Here is a 22,009-nt window from a genome sequence, read left to right on the forward strand (position 1 = left end):
TTTATTTAATGTTACCATTATATTGAATTGTGTCTAACTATAGGAATTTAGCTGGGTCTAACATGATATAACGCTTCTCTGTCTAAGAATCAAAAAACGTGTATAAGGTGTGGCACATGAAGAGAAAGAAAGATTTTATTGAATTTTCCAAGTGTTTATACCTCATACCCTTCAGAATTAACCACATAGTATAAAATACTTCTCTGTCTAAGAATCAGGCGAATGTGTATAAAGGGTGGCACATACAAAAGGATGATATTGTATTGCATTATCCAATTTTTCATACTTCATACCCTTCCTTTCAGAACATCTACATTATATTTAATACCTCTCTATCTAAAAATTAGAAGATATTGTATAAAGAGTGGCACATTGAAGAAAAAAGAAAAATGTTTTATTGAGGATTTACAAAACCTCTTGTGGTTGGTCCGTTTACCCAAATTAAAGTCATATATTGGGGAACGAATACTTTAAAAATACACAACAAAGAAAATAAAATAACCAAAATAATACATAAAAAGTAACAAAATGCAAATCAGCAACTCGGACTCACTATTAACTGGGAGCATAGACCAGGCGCACCGTTAAGGTAAGCGTCCTCTGCTTTTCTAGAAACACCCGCCGAGTTGCTCATAAAAAGGTCAAGTGCGGGGTAGACGAAAGAGGAAAAGAACACTACGACACATTGGACAAAATCAGTTTTCATGGTGAAGATGGATACACCGTAATGATCCACGATTTCATGATGACGACCATAAAACGTCTGTATTGATGGCTTCAATCTTGTAGCAACATAGCCCGGTTCCAGAAGCCTAGCTGTAAGAAGTCTATTGCGATAGAAAAGGTATGATGAGTTACGGCAAGCTCTTGCGTAACGTATGAGTTGCGAAATTAAAACTCCATACGCATGTGCTGAAGACCTCACATCACAGGGCAAGCTGCAGTGATGGCCTATGCAACTTAAGTCATCATTACGTCTTGTGTGAATGGTGTGAAAGACGGGTTTTCGGATTTTTCACAATGCCGTTCAAATGGGATTCGCTGTGACTTCAAAGTACGACATTATATAAAAATGTAATGTTATGAGAATAGATATGATGAATTAAAGAAACAACAACAACCCAACCGGGATGGAAAATGTCAGCTCATTATGCTCAAAGCCACCCTTGGGTCTTCAATAAATGACAAGGAAAATCTCACATCACAGGGCAAGCTGCAGTTGGCCCAAAACAACAATATACACAGGTACAACTGAATAGTTCCCCATACACGCGAGCAACATAATAGTGAACTGAAAGTGAAAACGAAACAGTACTAACATAGGCCAGAATATGGGAGTTCCCAAAGCTCAATAAATTATTTTTATCATAAACATAAAATGAGCAATTCTTTTTTTTCTGCATTGTTTAAGTACCTTCTTTGCACCTACGAAAACTACTTTTAAACAAAGTCTGAGCTTCGGCGCTCACTCAAGACGTCGAAAACAACTGTAAAAAACAAGAATCTTGCAAAGTCGGGAATAATTTCACGCATCATTGTCCATTGGAAAATTGATGGTGTATCCATCTGCACCATGAAAACTGATTTGATCAATGTGTAATAATCTATCCCGGACTTGACTCAATGATAAACTCGGCGGGTATTTCTAGAAAAGCAGAGGACGTTTACCTTACCGGTAATTTTGTAATAGAGGTAACGTATGCGTCGAGCTAGCACAGAAATGATCTCCATAATCTAATAACCAGTTAACAATTGGTTGAAGTACTCCGCAAAACATTCCAGTAATACTTTTTCCAATACTAACATCCAAAATCACATTGTTTCACCGTAATTTCAGTCGCAAGTTTTTGTTTTGTAAATCCAAAGACGGTGCCATACAATTTGAAAGGTGCCAGCCGGGGTTCTTCAGAAAAAAGGGCTGCTAGGACATTATTTACCATTTGTTTGTGAATTTTACACATGAAATTAAAAAAAATATCCAATAAATAAGAGGGGTACTAACCCCTGCACCCTTAAAATGTGTAAATGTACAACATGGAAACACCTTCCTACTTTCGCAAAATAACGTGAAACATTTGCATAATAACGGAACACTCACGTTACTAGCTCGTTACTTTCGCGAAATAACACGAAACTTGTCTTTATGACGAGCAAATATTTCTTTTAAAAGTAAAAGCAAAACGGGTATTTTTTTTTCTCATTTAAACAGAAAAATAAAGGTAACAACAAAATTACCGGACACTAATCCGATTCATAATCAAGTCAAGGCCAAAATAAGTGGAAAAATAGATATTACACCACCGGAGCAGCTGGTACCGCAAAGGTCCTGACTTTGTACAGGCATTTTTTAAACCTCCCATCTATCATTGCAGCATGTATATGCCAATGCTGATTAAATAGCATTTGCATGCTATTGCGTCATAATTGGTCAATCAGTGTTCCCATCAGTATGAAGAACCCAATCATTACTCTCATTTTTGTTTGGAAGAAACTGTGTTTTTTTTTCAACAAAGGACTGATTTAAAAAAAAAATGGCAAGAGATCTTTTGAGACACATTTCTTTATACCCCTGATTCAGGAGTCTGTTAGGCAGATATTTAGGTCAAAAAAAAAACAGATGCTGAACAAGCTATTTCTGTAGTCTACTTTATCTCGAGCTCAGGTGGATATATTGACGGTAACCATTTACCAAAAGAAGGGTGTTGTTGGACATTACTGCATCAATATATCTGTTTGTAAAGTTTAAGGATTTCGCATTCTTTACGAGATTCGGGAAAAATTCAGTGTCATATTAATATACATATTACTAAATGTATTGATCTTAAAACATTGGCTAGAAGAGGAGCACAGTAAGTGCCCACTGAAAGGCAACTTTATTGTTGAAAAGTAGCTCCTACAAATGTGACAAACATGTTATAAATGGGGAAATCAAGCATATCGAAAACCTGATTTTCTGTGTAGCACTCTTTGTCCTTCTTCGATGTTTTAGGAAAAAAAACAAATGGATTTATGACCAAGAACAAGATAATTTTTTCGAAACAGAAACAAGATTTCAATGTATCATGTGGTAACATAGTGTAAAGAGTAGAGGTCAAAGGTTTGGATAGGACTAACTTCCGAAAAGCTGGGGTATTTTGAAGTAAATCTATAGATTTTTTAAGTATCCACATAGTTATGGTTAATGCCACAACGAGATCTAGAGAAGGTGGTATTGCTTGGTCCATCCGTCACTGCGGACAATATCTATGTGTGATGAATACAAATCTCCTTCGTAGCGTAAGATGAAGATACTGCCATATACATTTCATTGTATGGATTCTTATGAAGTTTGGTTCTTTTGACCTTTTTAGTGTTGACTTACTTATGATACAAACTTACTTACTTACAAAATTGTAGTAAGAAAACTCAAAATTTAAAAGTATGATAACAATAAATGTAAGGTAAGTCCTTTTATTTTGTTTCGATGTAGAGAGAAGACATGAAGGACTTATGGTTGTTTAAGATTTCATATTTGTCAAAAATAGTACGTTTGTATGTGACATTACCTAGGATGTTACTTTCAAAGGCAAATTCCTTAATAAGGTATTGAGGTAATGTGCTTTACAAACAAGTACAATGTTCTTTGAAGCTTCGTCCGAAGAGACGATAGTATATTTTTCATGTAGTGAGGAAAGGCATTCAAGTGCCACACGCTCCATGAATACGAACTTTGGGTCTTTTATTTACACATTTCTTGAGATTGTCAATGCGACTCCGTACCAACGATGGGATGGTACAAATCCAATCTGACAAGGACTTGATTTCTGGTTCTTTGTCATCTTCTCTCTTTATTCATGATCTGGCATCATCTTCAACAGTATCCATTATGGTTTTTAAATGAAGTTTCCAATGAAAGCGCAGTGGTTTTTCTGAATTGTGGACCATAAAAAACTGGCATACGTAGTTGATCATTCTCAATGACATTCAAATCACCAGTGATGAGATGACCAAAAGGACTGTAAAGAGAGAAGAAGCACACTCCCATGTCAGAGGGTACTTTAAGTGAAATCTTGAAACAGCTTTATGTGTAAATTAATTTTAATTTTATAACTTGGAGAATCATACGTTTAAATTTTGAGTAACCTTACATATGTGCTCAAAGTAACCATAAGTGTGTCAACACTGAAAAGAACGTTGAAAACATTACAATTGACGGGAAGGGAAAAAACTCATTCTGATTAATTGATAGATTAATAGATGTCTGTGACGTTGCTTTGTTTATTTTGAATGAACTGCAGATTTGGCGGCAGCAGCAGCATGGCTACATGTGGATTCATAACAAGTGTAAAATGTCTGCGCGGAAGTGGAAATAGTGGATATCTTAAAAAACATCTTAATGAACATCAATAATCGATGATAAACCGCTCAAATATTCAGATGAAGAATTTCAATTCGTGAATTCAGTTTCCGCTATATAGAGTAAGTATTATCTTTAAACAATCCTAATTTCGGGGATTTGATACATCGCATCTACCCAAAAGAACTTGAGATAAAGGATACTACAGACACAGTAAAGTCAGCCTCATATCTTGACCTACACTGAGAAATCGATGGTAAAGGAAAGCTATTGACCAAACTTTACAACAAACGTGATGAATTTTCATTCAGAATTGTCAATTTTCCTTTTATCTGTGGCAACATCCCTTCGGCACCTGCGAATGGAGTGTTCATATCACAACTCATACGTTATGCCAGAGCTTGCCGAAACTACGCAGACTTTTTGAATCGCGCTAGAACTCTAACAAATATGCTTCTGGAACAGGATTATGTTGCTACAAGATTAAAATCATCACTACAGAAGTTTTATGGTCGTCATCATGAACTCGTGGATCGTTATGGTGTATCCATCTGCACCATGAAAACTGATTTATTCAACGGGTCATAGTTTTCCTTTCCTCGTTTGTCTACCCCGGACTTGACATTTTATGAGCAACTCGGCGGGTGTTTCTAGAAAAGGAGAGGACGCTTACCCTACCGCTGCATCTGGTCCATGCTACCAGTTTTTAGTGGAGTCCAAGTTGCTCATTTGCTTTTGTTACTTTGTATGTATGATTTTAGTTACTTTATGTTCTTTGTTGTGTATGTCTGGACTTTGTCCCTGGATTACATTCTTTTTATTACCGCTATAACCTTGGTTCCCTTGATTACGCTTTCAATAATTAAACAAACAAAACAAACCAAAAACAAAAACAAAAACAAAAACAAAAAAGAAACTATTGATTTTTGTCACAAATAATATATTATATACGAGCAAAATTAATAAATTGCATACCTTTTCTCCAATCATTTTCCCTTGAGAGTCCAGATGTCAAAAGAATAGGCCAGCAACAGCCCTAAGCTTGCTATAAGAGTTGAGTTAATAGTGCTCAGAACCCTGGCCTGGGGCTAGGGCGCTCTGCCCACAGAGTTGTTTAACAAGGTGATTGAATGGGGTACCTCTAACATGCTTTATTCTGGAGTCATCAGGCCATAATACGGAAAACTTTACCGCAGACCATACTGGTGCCCCGTGTTGGAAAGGATGCCACGTTCCTCGCACGCTAAAAAAACCCTGCTGTGGTATTCTCTCCGAGTAGGAACTTTCTGGGTCTGCCACAGGAGGCAAATTTGCCCGACCCTACCCACCTCTCCCTATTTCCAGTGGCAATCAAAATTTGTCGTTCCTATTATCCTTGTGTCCCAACCCTTTTTCATGCATCACCATTTCATGTTTATTTTAACATCCATTTCATGTTCATCGCCTAGACATAGCTGAAATAGTACTGCTCGCGCGTTAAGGCCCTACAATCAACCAATCATTTTCTCCTCGACTTCGTTATTATGCGTAAATTTTACGTTATTACGCGATAGTTTCGCATTGTTTCACAAAAGTTTCGCGTTATTATGCGTATATTTCGCTTTATTTCACGAAAAATATTTGTAGTCTATACAAATGAGCTCAATTGGCTTTTTTAATATATGATTTAAACACTGTTGGTTCAAACAATCTCCTTTGCTCCTTTTCCTAAAATAGAAATTAGACAGTGTTTTTGAGTTTAAGTCAATGCTGAAGTCATTTTTGCGTTGACTGAAAATTTATGTTGGGGTTGGCAGGTACAAGTTGTTATTCTCAAAAATGCTAATCTTTCTTGTCAAACATTGTTTGTATTTATAGTAACAGTCAATTTTATGTATTAACATATTTTTTTTTATTTTACGCCTCTTTTCAAGATAAAAATCAAAACATATAAATTGAAACAACCCTTTGTTCGTGTACACTACAGTTCATCGAATGGGTAATTTCGTCGTTGTTTGTAGAGACCACAACTTTCAACCATGAAAATGTAACATTTTTTCTCTCCAAAATTCGTCAATAAACAAATGGTCAGATGAACACTCATTGTTTGAACAATTGTTTCTTTTTCATAATACAAAAAACTCATACCGAAGTATTTAATCTTTTTGAAAAAATTATATATTCAAATATCATACTCCCATAGTTCAAGATGGAGCCGGGCTAAGATTATGTGTACTTTCTTTGAATTTGAGTTATTTATGGGTTTTTTTTATGATTTGTATGTTTTTATGGTCTAGTCTTTATCTCCAGATACTGTTCTATGTTCTTAATAGTCCTCGTTCATGCACTAGGTATAAAGTTAAAAGTTTGATTGACTATTGCAATATTAAAACAGCGTTTCACAGTGAAATACTGTTTTGCAGATATACCCAAACATCCATATTAGATGCTAAACTGAGAAAACAACTACCGCAAATTTTAAATCGGTATTCTTTATATCACTTCCGCCCTGTTATCTAAGTAAAAATAAATGATAGAGAAGTAAAATATATGCAAGGCGACAGAAGTACAGTTGTACTCAGTGATGCTGCATCCTTTACAAATAAGGAAGTAGGCAACAATCTGGTGAAATAAGTTTTAGGAGAACGGGATCGGTCTAATTGTCAGTTGAAAGGTTTCTATTTTTTATGTGTGCTTTCTCAAACACAAGAGACAAAATCTATTGACATATCGTCAAGTCGTATTAATCATTTTGCTAACGAAGATGAATAACCGCATATATAGTATAGAATCAGTGTATATGACCTTATCTAGGACACGAACTACATAATACTATGACCTTGATTTAAAAATTTGCCTATTAACTAATTTCAATATCGGCGGGTCAGTGCACCTGGTCCACGCTCACAGAATTTAGTGGAGTCCGTGTTGGTCATTTAATTTTGTTACTTTGTATGTATTATTTTGGTTGTTTTATCTTTTTTCTGTTGTCTGTTTTCCATGTCTGGTCTTTGTCCCTGGATTACATTCTTTTGATTTTCGCTAGAAATTGGTTCCCTTGATTATTTTTCAAACATTTTAATTCTTAAAGAACGAATCAAGCTATAAAGAAATTTGTTAGTGTCAATTTTGTCAGTCGTGGAAAGATTCTACGGACAAACAATGCTGTAAGACCTATTTTGTGTTAGAAATGCATTTTATCCTGCAATGAATTCATTAAAGGGCAAATAACTGGTGTAAAATAATTTTTTTTGTATAGTAGCGAATAAAGCAATTAAGCTCCGTCCACCATCATGACGTCACAAGCCGGACTACTTTTTTTTTACCTTTGATCTCTTTTTTGTAAACATGGTAATCATGTCAACAAGCATGGTCTTTGTTTTTAGTTGTCTTAAAAAAAGATTTTAGACACATTTGTTTATGAAAATGAACTAAATAAATGATTGAATATTAAAATGTTGTTGTTATTTGTTTATTTTCTGTCAATTCTTGGAGATTTGTAGCATTTTGACTTTTCAATTGTTGTAACAAAATTCGTCCGCTAAATTGTAAAAAAATAAACATGGATGAATCAGACCTACTTAGACCAGAAATAAGCGTCAATCTGTCAGTCACAGCGTTCCGAAGACATTGTGCCATCCTTCTCCCAAACAAACATATCTAGCCGTGTCAAAAGTGAAAGTAGGTCACGGAAGAATTTATTTCACACCAGAAAAACTTGTTAAATGACGGAAATTGTAGTTTAATTTTGAATATATATGTTATGTTTATGACTCGTTTAAAAGTAAAAGTTTACAATAATTTACAATATTTCGTCAAATAATGTCCATCTCTCAGAACTACTTTTTGTCGCGGGTATTCAATGAACGGCAAATGCTTGGGGGCCCACGACAGGTTCTACTTTTTAATTAATTACTTTAACAGCACAAAACCATCAAAATTGACTTATTGCAGGATAAAAACAATATTAGTGTATTACAGAAAAATATACAGCATCGCTGTTACTTCCCCTTTCTGAGCCTCATACAAATACTGTCTATATTTTTCTGTAATATACTAATATTGTATACAGATACTAAAAAGACGTGATACAATAGAAACTTTATAAACAGAGTAAGACAAACTTGAACTTTTTAATCAAATCATGCTTACGAAAATATTCTTACCCTGTCGGAGCACCTGATGTCACTTCATTTTTTTTAGCGGGATTCATGTTACTAGTTTAGTTTTTTTGTGTTTTGTCTTGTTTTCCTTAATATCTTCAGTTTATATATTAATCTATATAATTCGGTTAGCTAGATTACATATGTAGATCGCCTATGTTTCCTGTTCCATGTACTCGGATTTTAACGTATTTGAATTGCCCCATTGTCCTAGCCTCTATAATATTGCAGATATTTCAACCGACATGGTATTTCCACAACCACCATGAAGATAAGCATGTATTTTTAGACTTACGTTTTCTGATCCTGTTCCATGGTAATGTCATGATCTACTTTGTTGATGTTTGTAGAAAGTGATTACTCTACCGGAGCACTTTGTCTATACTCCCAGTTTTTACAGTTGGCAGCATTTTTGTTCTCTCTTTGTTGCCACCGTCGCTTAGATTTTTGAATATGTTTCAATTTTTGGTGGTATGCATTGATCCTGCATGCCCTTGATCTTACTAATATTCTTCGAAAAGTTTGATTAACAACTTAATGCATTTCTTCCGAGAGTTAGATTTAATCTTGATAATCAGCATTTATATGCCAAAAATGTCGATTCTGATAATCCTTTTCCGAGGCGGAAAATAATGAAAACACGTGACATAAAATGTGACATTTCAGCAACGTGAAGACACAAGTGGTTAACTGTAATCAAACTGTTTCTTTTTGTAGCTAATTCTGTGATTGTTAACTAAAGGTTAGCCTTTATAGTGATTTAAGATGTCGCGAAGGAAAATCAGATTGATTTCGTTGTTACTGTTATTAAGTGTCAGTCTATATGAGAATCAGGCAGTGGGTGAAACAGAGTATGAAAAAAATCCACATTTTGGAGGTATAACTTGACTATTTGCACCCTTGGAATCTAGAAAAAAAGCATGATTTCCCATACCATATTGATAAATTGAGTTATAATTTTATCGAAATGTACAGAAAAATGAATATTTCAAGGGCAGATAACTCTGTCAAAAACCTCATTTTACTTACATTCTATTGAAAATTTTCTGAAAAAATCCAGTGATGCAGAGATCAAATAATGGTCATTTCAAATAGAAAAAAAAAAATCATCAAGTGAAACTGTATTCTCAGATCAGTGGGTTTTGACATGCATGGTTATTAATTTTTGTCCATTTTGTCCGATTCTTACAAACGTACACTTTAAAATCGAAATAAGGATACAGTTTTGATTAGTGTGAAAATATGAAGCCTTTTACACGTGTTGATGCTGATGTTTTACTATTTTGTACCTAATATATCGGAAGGGAAGTAAATGAATGAAGATAAAAAAAACTCAGAATTAGGCTATACAGAAAACTTACAATGCAGAAAGTCTTCTTAGTGAGCTGAAAATTTTGTTCTGTACAGAACTATATAGGAACATAAGTAGGAACAAATAATCATATATTTGTAAGTTTCCAGTAATTAATTAAATATTAGTCAGTTAATCGATCTGCATAAGTTCAGATAATGATTATAGTTTAATTTTTGACGTTTTGATTCTAATGCTGCTGATAAGAGGTTACTACTCGAAACACGTGTACAGCATATCGAAATTTGCAAATTGATATTATTGGTATTTTTATATTTGATGCAAATTTTGATATTTGCTACAAATGTTCATAGCATGGACTGTGTTTACATAGAAGTAGTTTTATTCACATGTCGTTTTACTGATAAAACATTCAAATATAATTGATTTACATGTGTATCAATGAGACTTAAACTCCCATATGACAAGATTACGTTTTTGGTATTCGTTTTCCAACAACGAACGCCATTATAACATTGTCTGTCGTTACTGGCCATAAAATCAAATATATAAACACCAAAGAATCAACTGTGTCTATTTGATTTTAAGTTCCATTCTGTGTAAGAATCAGGCAATAGGTGCCACATCATTTTCCTCAATTTAGTTATTATTGCCTAAAATTAATCAATACATTTATAAAACAACCAAACAGCTATTTAAGTTTATCCTGGAGCATCTGTGACGTAAATATTTTTTACTGCTTATATAGGGAAAGAGTGCGGGAAAATTTTCCCGCCATTTTCCATAGTGCATTTCAACTAAATTTGATCTATCAATATCTTAAAAAGGCAAATTATACAAACACTTTGATGGTAATTTCTGGTGGTTATCAGGTATAATTAATTGGTTAATGCAATAAAATATCTGCGTTTTTTTTCCTTCATGTACCACACTTTATATAGATTTTCCTGATTCTTAGACGGAGAGGTACTAAATGATTGATCTGAACTCTGTTTTTGAAGCCAAGTTACAATAACATTAACAATCTTGTAACGACAAATGAGTTCCGCGATTCATTGTTCTTGTTTTCAATACTAGTGAGAAAAATGGAAATATTGAAAACAAGCGATAAATAAACAAAAAACAAACAATAAAAACAAATACCACCCCCCACCCAAAAAAAAACAAAAACAACCAAAAAAAAAAACAAAAACAAAAACAAAACAAAAATAAAACAAACAAACAAAAAACATGAGTGTGCGCAATTTGGTAAGAGTGACATACACAAAGTTTAACTTAGGCGCAATTAACAATGTATAATACAGTAAAGCGAAAAAAAAGAATGTTCGTGAGCCGACCGATAATAGGGCTTAATGTTGCCTTTTTCTTAAAAAAAAAAGAAAATCTATTGAAATAATTGAGTCATTACTAATATCTTTTGTAAATGGCAATATGAAGGTAAAAATAATTAGCAGTTTTGCTGAAATAGTCGAAAAAGTTACTATCAAAAGCTGCAGAACTATTGTCGATCCGTTCACGATCATTTTTCTTTATTGACAGTGTGACGGGGTGTTATTTATCGTAGTCCGATCTAATACCACACGATAAGTATGGAAGTGCTACTTATTAGGCAAACTCAGCTAATATTCTCAATTTATTGTATCCGCTAAAGGTCACTGATTTTTCTACCATACTCGTTGATTAGAGTAAAGCCATCCTTAAAAATCGACCGTCCCCTTTCTAAAAAAAGGACATTTCGATGTCAACAAAATATACTTTTGACATAGTTAATGTTCTGCTGACTATGCAAAAAAAGTATGAAAATGATATAATACCCTAGTAATGTAAAATTAGCCACAACGTGTTCTTTATCCTAATGGAAAACGTAGAAGTGGCGTTGTATGACTGCTATCTTGATAATTGTGACTTGTACTTATTATTGGGGTTCGTTAGAAGATTATTATACTGTAACAGTTATACTTTTTAGTGCAGTTAGTGTACAAATGGAAAATGTAGGGGTTTTTTTGCAGTCGAATTAAAAAAAATCAAAGTACTGATGCACTGTTTCATGCACTTGTAAATTAAAAAGTAAACCAAGTGTTCTCCTGTTCTTAACCAGTGATTAAAATGCATTTGACCTTTTAACCCCCGGGTGATTTAATTTCTCCGAGAGCTTTCACTCTCGCCATTATTCATTGTCTAAGGTTGCGAGAATCAGATATTCCTTCATCTGATTTTTAATTCGATTTTTTCTCCACTCTCTTCGGTAAAATAAAGATTTTCACTTGGTTGCAATTTTAATTTTACCATCTGGAGAAGAGAAATAATTCACATACATAACACATTACTGAAGGTGTTCAAACGAATACAATCGCTCAACATCATGCAAAACTTTCTAAGAACTGATATTTGTAGTACTAATGTCATACCAAACCCTGTTGCGTTTGAATGGATTAACACCGTTGTGTTTGTACATGCAAAAAGTAAAAGGTAAAAACAAATGGAAAAATAAAAACAAAACACATAAACTGTTTACAGCATTTAACTTATCATGAAATCATGTGATACTGCTGTTTTTAACAGATTTACACCAAATTTGTAAAAATAAAAACCTTATTAACTGACTCTTGGTTTATGAAGCTTCAACTGTCTCAAAATATGTTACATCGCATAGCGTGGGGAAAACAATCGTTAAATACATGTAAATTTGTATTTGTGTTATTTTCAACACGTACATGTACATTTCAACATGTATATTGTAGTACTTGTATGTAGTCGGAATAATACTGGCTATTTCGTCTCCAAGTAATTGGCGCGAACATTTTCCATTCATTTTAAAACAAATTCACTTCCTACATGTATATACTTGTCTTTTTAAGCTGTAATTTCCGATTCATCTCTTGACAATTTTCATCTAGTATGTTTGATTGACGTTTTCATACATATACACATGACCAAACTTAAATCTTTAAATTCACAAGGTATTAAATACACATTTATCGACAATAGTTAAGGTCATACCGATTTTGACGTTTAATAAAATATTTACAGGTAAACATCACATGATAACAAAATGGCAGATGGTCCGTGTATATGTATGTATATATGAGAAAGTGAAATGGGGTGTTGCTTTTCCACCGAGGTAAGCTAACTGTCTATATAGGTGACATTAAATACATGTCATGCACAACTAAAACATCACTGTTTACCTATGGTTTTACACGATTGTTTACTATTTGTTTAAATGAACATTTCAGAATTCGCCACTCACAATTTAATTTCAATTAATGATATTTTAAAAGGAATATATATTTAACTTAGTGGCATCCTTTTGTTATCTTAAAACATTAGCGTGACTTTCTTGGTACTTTTAAAGTGCATGTATACTGTCATGTGTGAGTACATGTAATGCCAATATTCCGAAAGTTATTTTTTAAAAAAAAGTAGTGATGACTTATTCATAATGTCAATAATAAATATTTAGTGGTAAATGTAGATAACATAGATTGTATATCTATATATTGTATACTAATAAAAGAAGGGTCATCAGCGTCAAAATGTAACAACATATAAGAGAATTTTATAGGTACTATAAAATCAAATTAAAAACTCAGTATTATGACTTTATCCAACCCCCTCCCCATTACACACACATGAAAGTTAGTAATCCGAAAGAGATTGCCCCCAAAGGTTGTTTTATTGAATCTTAAACTATATAAAAATGATTTTTTTGACAATTTGTCAATCTATTAAAAAAATATGTTACGCTTTTACAATTTCCGGGTACAAATGTCAGGTTTACGTTGTAATTTTTAAGCTACACAATATACATGTGCATACATGTATTTTATTAATATTCATGGAATTATCAAGAGGTGCATGTTAGTATATGCATTGTTAAGAGCATGTGCTAAAAGCAGAATTTACACTATCAAAAGCACTTTGGGCTATTTCAAGTCACTTGTTTTTTCTTTTAACTTTTGAGATGACTGTCCATATAAAGCACTTAGGATTATTTCAAGTCACGACCATTGTTTTTTTTCTTTTAACTTTGGAGATGACTGTCTATATAAAGGCTATTGTTGAGGACTCCCTTCTTATAGTAAAACTGTTGTCCGTCTGTCTGTCTGTCTAAGAAGATTTAGGAAGATAAATTCTTTCTTTTCTACAGTTTATTCCCCAGATATTGAACATGAAACACAGGAAAAGATGGACGAGCGTAACAGTTATACATGGAATGCCTTTATACATGGAATGCCTACGCATCTGTAGATCGTATACAGAAGCTTATGCATGTAATTCTAAATATCAAGGTCGTTGCTCGCTCTATTAATTAGGATAATAGATTTATGTGTTAAAAACATTAAAAGCATATCATTCGTTTTTAATTGAATAAAATATATGCAATAGTTTTTTTAACTATTTGTCAATTAATCTAAAAGGAACTTACAATTTCCGGGTAGAGTTCCAAGTTTACGTTCCATTAGCTACACAACATAACGAAGTATATTCTAGTACATGTATTGTTGAGAACAAAGGCTTAATACTGTAACAGAATTTACACTATGTGTTTAAATAATATTAAAATTTTGGACTGTATCAAGTCACGACCATTGTGCCTTTTTTTAAAACTTTTCAGATGAATGTATTTATAAAGCCTGTTGTGGGAAACTCCCTTCTTATACTAAACTGTTGTTCGTCTGTCAGTCCATGCGTAGTATAGTAACCAAAAAAACATTTAAACATTCTAACAATTTTCTGTATTTCTTGGTAGGAGTAAGTTTCCGTTTCCTATTTACTAGTTTTCAGATATTGAACCAGAAGCGCTTGTTTCGTATAAAAATAAATATAGTACTTACTATATTTATTTTTTATACGAAACAAACGCCTGTGTATTGAACCTAGAACTCGAGGAAAGTAGGACGGGTATTGTAACATGTAAACATGGATACCTAATGCATACATTGATTGAATACAGCAACTAAATGTATATTTGAAAACTTATACAGTGAAACCTGTGTACACCGAATTCCTTTTGCATTTTAAGGAGGTAGACCTAGGGTAAGGAACATAACTCTTGAAATTAGTGATATGTTTGTATCATATTCAATTTCACCAAAGCCTATCATGCTTTCATTAAAAACAGAAAGCAATCCAAGTTACTTTGATGCTTAGATGAGATTGATGTAAAATGATGAATACAAACGTTCCAATGATATGTAAGAATTGTGTCCCTTACTTTATGTCTACCTCCTTAAGATTTGTTCGATTTACACAGATGTTCGATTTATCGATGTCCAAAATATAAATAAAATGAAATAAAAGGACTATAAAATTACCTGGATTAGACAGTAATTCGGTTTTTTAGAGTTTGGTTAAGACAGGTTCTATTGTAATTGGTACATTGGTTTGAGGACATCAATACCGAAAACGACTTGAATTAAAAGAACATGTTAAAAATATTGGAATGCGACCTCTAGATATTTTCATTCAAATAATTTGTTACAAAATACAGTAAAATCTATCTTAACGGAACCCCCATTGGTTTAGATTTGAATGTTCCAATTACCAATGCTCATGATAGGGTATGTAAGTCTCGTCATGTGATTTGACGGGAATGGGTCCTTGTCTTCCATTCAAAAGCATGGAGGTTTGTCATTTAAAGAGCGTTAAGTTCAGTGTTGAGGGCAAAACATCTTTTTGTGTAAAAATACATAATAAATGACAAATATCTATCTTTACATGATAAAGGTATTAAGAAAACATAAAATAGAAGATTTTACATTGCTATACAGCGTTTCGAGTACCCGGAAGTAAACAATAAAATGTAGATCGGTCTTCGGTTTTCAATACGTTCTGCGTCGTATATTCTGGTAAAGAAAATGAAACTAGAACGAGACTAACATACCCTATACAAATAAACTGACATAAAGGACTAATAAAAGTTTCTGGTTTAGACAGTTATTCGGATTTTGTTGGAATTGGTCTAGACAGATTCCTCTATTCTAATCATATTGATAGGGGTTGAGAATGGGTAGATACAAAATGCATCAAGGTCGTTACTCTATTAATGAGTATAAAATCTATGTTTTGAGAGAAACCAAAAGCATATCTGATTCGTTCGTTTTCAATTGAATAAAAGACAAATCCTACTTAAAACAATTTAATATTGGCGTAGGGATCAATCCTAAAATTTCAGGAAATAGATTTAAATGATAATCTAGTTCATATTTCTTGACCCCTATGAATAAACGTCTACTTCCCAGGAAATTACTCTACACAAATAGGCAAATTTTATGTATTGTTTGGAAAGTTTCGTATAGTTTTAAAAAGGTGTCCAGAAAAAAAGACTGTGAGTGGCGCACGAGAAATCTTGTTTTTAAATTCTTTTTTTTTCGCTCATCTCACATCACAAATGCATCATTTCTCACAGTTGAAAGTTGCTTTTTGTCAACTTAAACGATTAAAGAGAAAGAAATTACATAGAAAGCATTGAAAGTCATTAAAAAATAGGAGATAACTCTTTAGTTTTGGCAAAATTTTGTTGCATTGTTAGGGAAGTTAAAAATCATTTTCTGAACCACCCATTGTCGATTTACATCAAACATATGAAATATACATTACATTCGAACTAAAAATTCATTGAGATAAAATAACCTGTTACAAGTGATGATAAAAATTCAAAAATATTTTCTGACATATTTGAATTAAAATATGCGAGCATACAGCCACAGTTCCTTACTTACTGACCTACAAAACGGGATTTTGGGAGGGTGCTACATGTATTGATTTCATACGTATTTTGAGGAAATACTGTGACTAAGTACAACTTGAAAACACGTATTATACCAATTCTAATTCAAATCACACGATAGTATAGCTTTTTATAAAGGTGGCATATGGACAGTGATACTGTCTGAAACGTTGATTATCCCCGAGCTGCAGGCAAGGGCATTATCAAAGATGAAGGTACCACTTTTGTATCACTTACGCATAAGTCTCCTTAAGCAACTAGTGTTTGTTTGTTTGTTTTAATTTCATGGCAAAAATCTTGAGCGGTGTTACCGTGTAACAATACCCCAGCATTATCATGTGGTTATGCCCGCTCGATATTTAAACTCACTGTAATGAAAACCATGACAATACATTTTGTATTTAAACCAATATGAATAACTTTTTCCTTTCTAATAAGAAATGAAATGCGATAAGAATGCTTTATATGGTACGTAGTTTTCTGTTTATTTGTGTTGAATTGACAATAATTGTACGGTCTTATTTCGTTGCAGATTGGCGGAGAACCATCATCGTCTTCAAATTTACTACGCGGAACTCAACGGAAGTATGTGGAAGAAAATGGATCTGGAGCACCATCTGTTTCCGCCAGATTACACCGACCTCCACGGGGTATAATGTGATTAAAAATTTCAATAAGATGCATGTATCTGGAATTACAATCTCTGGGAATAAATGCCTTTTTCTCGGCTGTGGTGATTATGTGTAAATGCATTACATGTACATGTAACTTATATGATGTATGCATGAATTTTGTACCGACACCAGTCGGAAGTTGTTATGTAACACGAGACGAATACATTTTGAGCCTTTGTGTTCATTTCCTCGTTCTCTTTGACATTCTATAAAATTTTGTAGGATCGAGCGGTTAAAGATGCAAAACCATAGCTATATTTTTAAAATTATTTGCATAATATAAATGTAACGACAGAGCATGATTTCAAACGCAAAATTACACTCCACCGTCGAGGATCGAACCCAAAACCGCTCGGTAACAAGCCAGTGACAAACCTTTAGCCAAATCGATAGACCATTTATATTAAATTGATGAGCATGCTAAATATACACTTCTGCGAGGCAGGGCTTTGGTAGAACAAAATAATTGTTTCTCGCTGAAGTATATATTTCTCATCGAGTATATTTTAATGTTTAGTAGCACAAACGAGCCTATTAAATGGCTATTCAAATCTAACTACTACAGCACAAGTAGGTCTTCCTGCCTTATATGTATGCTTCAGTTTTTCATTAAGACTTTGCTCTGCTTCACCTGAAAAGTAGTATATTAACCTTGTCTTGAAAGCAGTAAAGATTTCCACCACGGCTTAAATCCATAACAAGTTCAATGATACGAAGATTTTTTTTTTGAAATATCAGTATTTTACACGTAAATATAACAAACAATCTCAATATTCTAAAATTTGTCTGAAATTCAGAGAGGCAGTCAGAGCATAATGATCTACAGGTCTCTAAGATGAAGCCAATAGCCATTGATGAAATACAGAAGACATTTCAGGTTTGTACAGTGTAAAGGGGTAAAAAGAAATAGAAAATAAACACACACAATTTTAGTTAGCAAAGTACATACATAGAAACAAGAATAAATGAGTAACTCGGTCTCCTTTTAAAAATGGGATCATGGACCAGGAGCCCCGACAGGGTAAGCATAGTTTGCTTTTATTAAAGTTTGTTTCTTCAGGCCATACAGTTAAGCCTTTATAATAGGATAAATCCAATGATTTTTTTTAGAATCTTGTATAATTTGAAATTTCCTGATTCAGTGGACCCAGAAATTCATGAAAAGGGTAATTCCAAGCTACCGCTTTCTCATACTTGCCCAAAAAGTGTAAAAGTTTTCCAACTTAAAGAAGGTCTCAATTCGATCACTTCTTTCCATAGATTTTAGTTTCGTCATGCAAATACCTTATTGAAATATTGCATTGTGAATTGTTATTTTAAATGCGGTTTTTATATCAGCAATAAAGATAAACTGATGTATTTTTATACAGTGACATTTTTAGCAATTCAACAATTGAAACTTCACAAACTTTTCGAATGCACAGAATATTCAAGTTCAGAAAAATGAGACAAAACCGCGTCACTAGTTACACATAAATTTAAAAAAAAAGTACAGCATAAATATTGTTCGTGCAGAAAAATTGTATTTATTTACATTTAAGGACCACGAGCGACTGTATGAAGATCTCTTACATGAATACAACGTCATGTTGATAGATATGCATAGTTTCAAATCAGTATATGAAGCTGAAACATGTGGAATTCCAGAATTACCGAAATGTGTCCAAATATTAGTTGGTAAATGTGGTATGTATCTTTTCCTATTAGCAAACTCGATTATCTATATCTGTTTAGTATTTTTTACTTTATAAAACCTCGAGTTTAAGCAGTGGGGAATTAAGATATTGTATGACCATTTATTCATAATCAACTTTGACCTGGCTCAGAAGATAAAATAGTTCTGGAGAGACATTAATTCCAACCGTTACTTGGATGATGCGCAATAATATCAGTAACAAAGATTATTTTAGTGTTCAAGGGGTTATTTAGGCATTACCTAGGGGTTTGGAGAAAAAATTAATCACACTTCGTACCCCGCTATTTGAAGTGAAATGTCCCAATTAAGTGTATTGTGGTGGATTGAATAGTCCCTTATATCCACATAAACGATATGCTCCAACCCAAAATATCAGTGAAAAAATTATGAAAACCTATAGAATCAATAAATATGCTTCGTGCACAGATAACTGATATGACATCACCGGACAAAAGTGGGGGAACGCCTTCAAGTAGTACATGTATCGATGCATGACTACACAGTATTGTTCACTTGAAAACAGTGCGTTATATATTGTTGGGTAATTTGTTCGGTAGTCAAAATAATTCCACTGTGTACTCTGTTTCATTATGTTTAAGAATGGGTTTTATTTTCTGCGGGTACCGTGCGAGTCCAGGTGTCAAATGAATAGGCCCGCAGCAGCTCTAAGTTGTCATAAAAGGCGACTAAATAGTGCTCAGAAACCTAGCCGGGGGCTACGGCGCTCTGCCGACAGAGCAACTGGTTGTGTGTCCCAGGTGGTGGATAGGGGTAACCCTGCATGTTACATGGTTGTCAGGCTATAATACGGAAAACCTGACCGCAAACCATAGTGGTGACCGTGTTGGGAAAGATGCCACATTCCTCGCACATTAAATAACCCTGCTGTGGCATTCGATAGGAGTAGAAACGTTTGCGCTCAGCCACAGGAGGCTTAATTGCCCGACCCTACCCACCTCTCCCTATTTCTAGTGACAATGGGAACTTGTCCACCCTGTTATCCTTGTGTCCCATCCCTTTTTCCATTTCATCATTATCATCATTTCATGTTCATTTTGTCATCCATTTCATGTTCATTGCCTGATTATAGCTGAAATATTGCTGCTCGGACGTTAAACCCCAACAATCAATCAATCAATCAATCATGTTTTCTACGGAAGCTCCGAAGGGATTTACGATAAGAACTATCTTTAAAAAAAAAGATAGCGGACGCAGTAAATTTTTTTTTTTTTTTTTTACTCATATGTTTCAACATTTTATTCTAGAAAATAACACATGTCACGCAATTTCAATCGTTCGATACAGTTTTTTTTCGAAAGCCACTTAGTTATCTGTATTTGGTCAATCGGGAAACATGAATTGCGATCAGGTGACTTGCGTTCCATAGAAGAGCGTCCTTAAAGTAAAGCGAAACTATACCGACTGGGTCGGAAAAAAATAATTATATTATTTATAACTGTTTACTAATATCGTTATCATATCAAAATGGTTATATCGAAATAAAGATATAAGTTTATCGAGATAACGATATAAGTATATCGAGAAAAAAGACAGTAGTATTTCTATATATGTAAGTTAAAAAATTCCCTATAGGGATTCCGTAGTTTATTTCACTTTTTTCTAAAAGCAATACATTAATATTTACACTGAGAGAAACAAGACATATATACTATGACACTTTATTCTGATTTGTAATACTGTACATGACGTTTTGTATTCTACATTTATTTCTCTAAAATTCCCTGAAAAAACATAGCTGACACATGGAATAAAACTATATCTTTTACCATTGCAGGAGATACAAAATTAGAAGTAAAGCGAAGAAAACATTGTGTACAAGTTGAATTTTCAGAACAAATAGTTTTGTCGAACGCATTAAGAGATCCGCAAGAGGTCATTGACTCATTAAACATGTTCAACTCCATAAACAAACACATGGAAAAAGTTCTTGACCGAACTCAAGGCTTTCAAGACTCTATAGACTCTATAGTTTCTGATGAAAATAAATTGCGATTACAAGTGACTAAAGCATCCCTGACGGCGTCCGAAGGAACGAAGGCAATACGTAATCTCATTGAAAATGTTAAAGTATTGAGGAAAATGAGGATAAATTTGAAAACAATGAAAACAAAATGTGATGAAACTTTCAAAGATATTCTAGAATCATCAAAAGGATTCTTCCAGTCGTTTTGACTATTCACTCACATCTTCAAATAAAATTAGGGGGGTAGCCAAGGGTGACAATGTATTTTCAAGGGGTAGCAAACTCTCAGTCTCCCCCTAAGCTACATATATTATTAATTCTATCATACTGAATGTTCCATTGTCATTCTTTTTCAAAATAAGCCCTTACAATCAGTTTGTATGCCTGTCTTTTTCTATTATGTTCTTCTTTAAAATTGTTTTATTTCCTTACAAGTTTGCATTCATTTGAAACTATAAACATCAACTGTGGATCGCATTTCTTTTTGCGACCTTTATTCATTGTAATGCCTACAAATATAATTTTTTTTCTGTTTTAAATTTTCCAGTTCAAACTTCAGTCACTTTTTAATTTGACAATACAAATGTTTGGGTACAGATTCAGAGTAGATTTGGCATCATAAGTAATAAAATATAATTCTATTTATCGATGTTATATCTGATATTGGTATAGACGTGCATATTGATTCCTTCAAACGTAAGAACTGGTACCTTATTTTTACCGCAACCAGTTTAGCTTCTCACCAGAGGATGATGTACAAAAAAGTATTATCCTGTGAGACGTGTGATACAGCAGAATATAACCCTCGTATTGAATCAATCAATCGTATTATTACGAATTTGGAGACGACAATCCATATCAACTGAGCAAAATAGGGATTTCTTAAGCATGTCGTTTTGTGTTTCTAGAAAAACAGAGGACGCTAACCCTACCGATACACCTGGCCCATGCTCCAAGTTTTTAGTGGAGACTGAGTTGCTCATTTACTTTTGTTACTTTGTATGTGTTTGTTTTCCATGTCTGGTCTTTGTCCCTGGTATACATACTTTTGATTTCCGCTAGAATCAACCTTTGTCCCTGGTATACATACTTTTGATTTTCGCCAGAATCAACCTTTGTCTCTGACTACTCT

The 22,009-nt window shown here is 33.6% G+C and overlaps 1 protein-coding gene across 1 annotated transcript; it reads left to right on the forward strand.

The window, feature by feature from the left end:
* Nucleotides 1-12,761: 12,761 nt before the first annotated feature.
* LOC148606532 (uncharacterized) lies at nucleotides 12,762-21,520 on the forward strand. The gene is made up of 5 exons (XM_088545110.1): nucleotides 12,762-12,911; nucleotides 17,056-17,173; nucleotides 17,995-18,074; nucleotides 18,739-18,883; nucleotides 20,689-21,520. Exons 1-5 carry the CDS (start codon nucleotides 12,888-12,890, stop codon nucleotides 21,084-21,086), a joined length of 765 nt encoding a protein of 254 aa, XP_088401236.1. The 5' UTR covers nucleotides 12,762-12,887; the 3' UTR covers nucleotides 21,087-21,520.
* Nucleotides 21,521-22,009: the final 489 nt, after the last annotated feature.

The sequence above is a fragment of the Perna viridis genome, chromosome 9, assembly GCF_037379345.1.
Source record: "Perna viridis isolate PV_CMFRI_1.1 ecotype Kerala chromosome 9, ASM3737934v1, whole genome shotgun sequence".
Taxonomy (NCBI): domain Eukaryota; kingdom Metazoa; phylum Mollusca; class Bivalvia; order Mytilida; family Mytilidae; genus Perna; species Perna viridis.

What these genes read in the sequence shown, in the direction of transcription:
- LOC148606532 (XM_088545110.1), top strand. Translation starts at nt 12,888, where the DNA reads ATGGGGTGTTGCTTTTCCACCGAG. An exon ending in AAATACAGAAGACATTTCAG is followed by an intron (nt 18,075 to 18,738) that starts GTTTGTACAGTG and finishes TTTACATTTAAG; the next exon opens with GACCACGAGCGACTGTATGA. An exon ending in AATATTAGTTGGTAAATGTG is followed by an intron (nt 18,884 to 20,688) that starts GTATGTATCTTT and finishes TTACCATTGCAG; the next exon opens with GAGATACAAAATTAGAAGTA.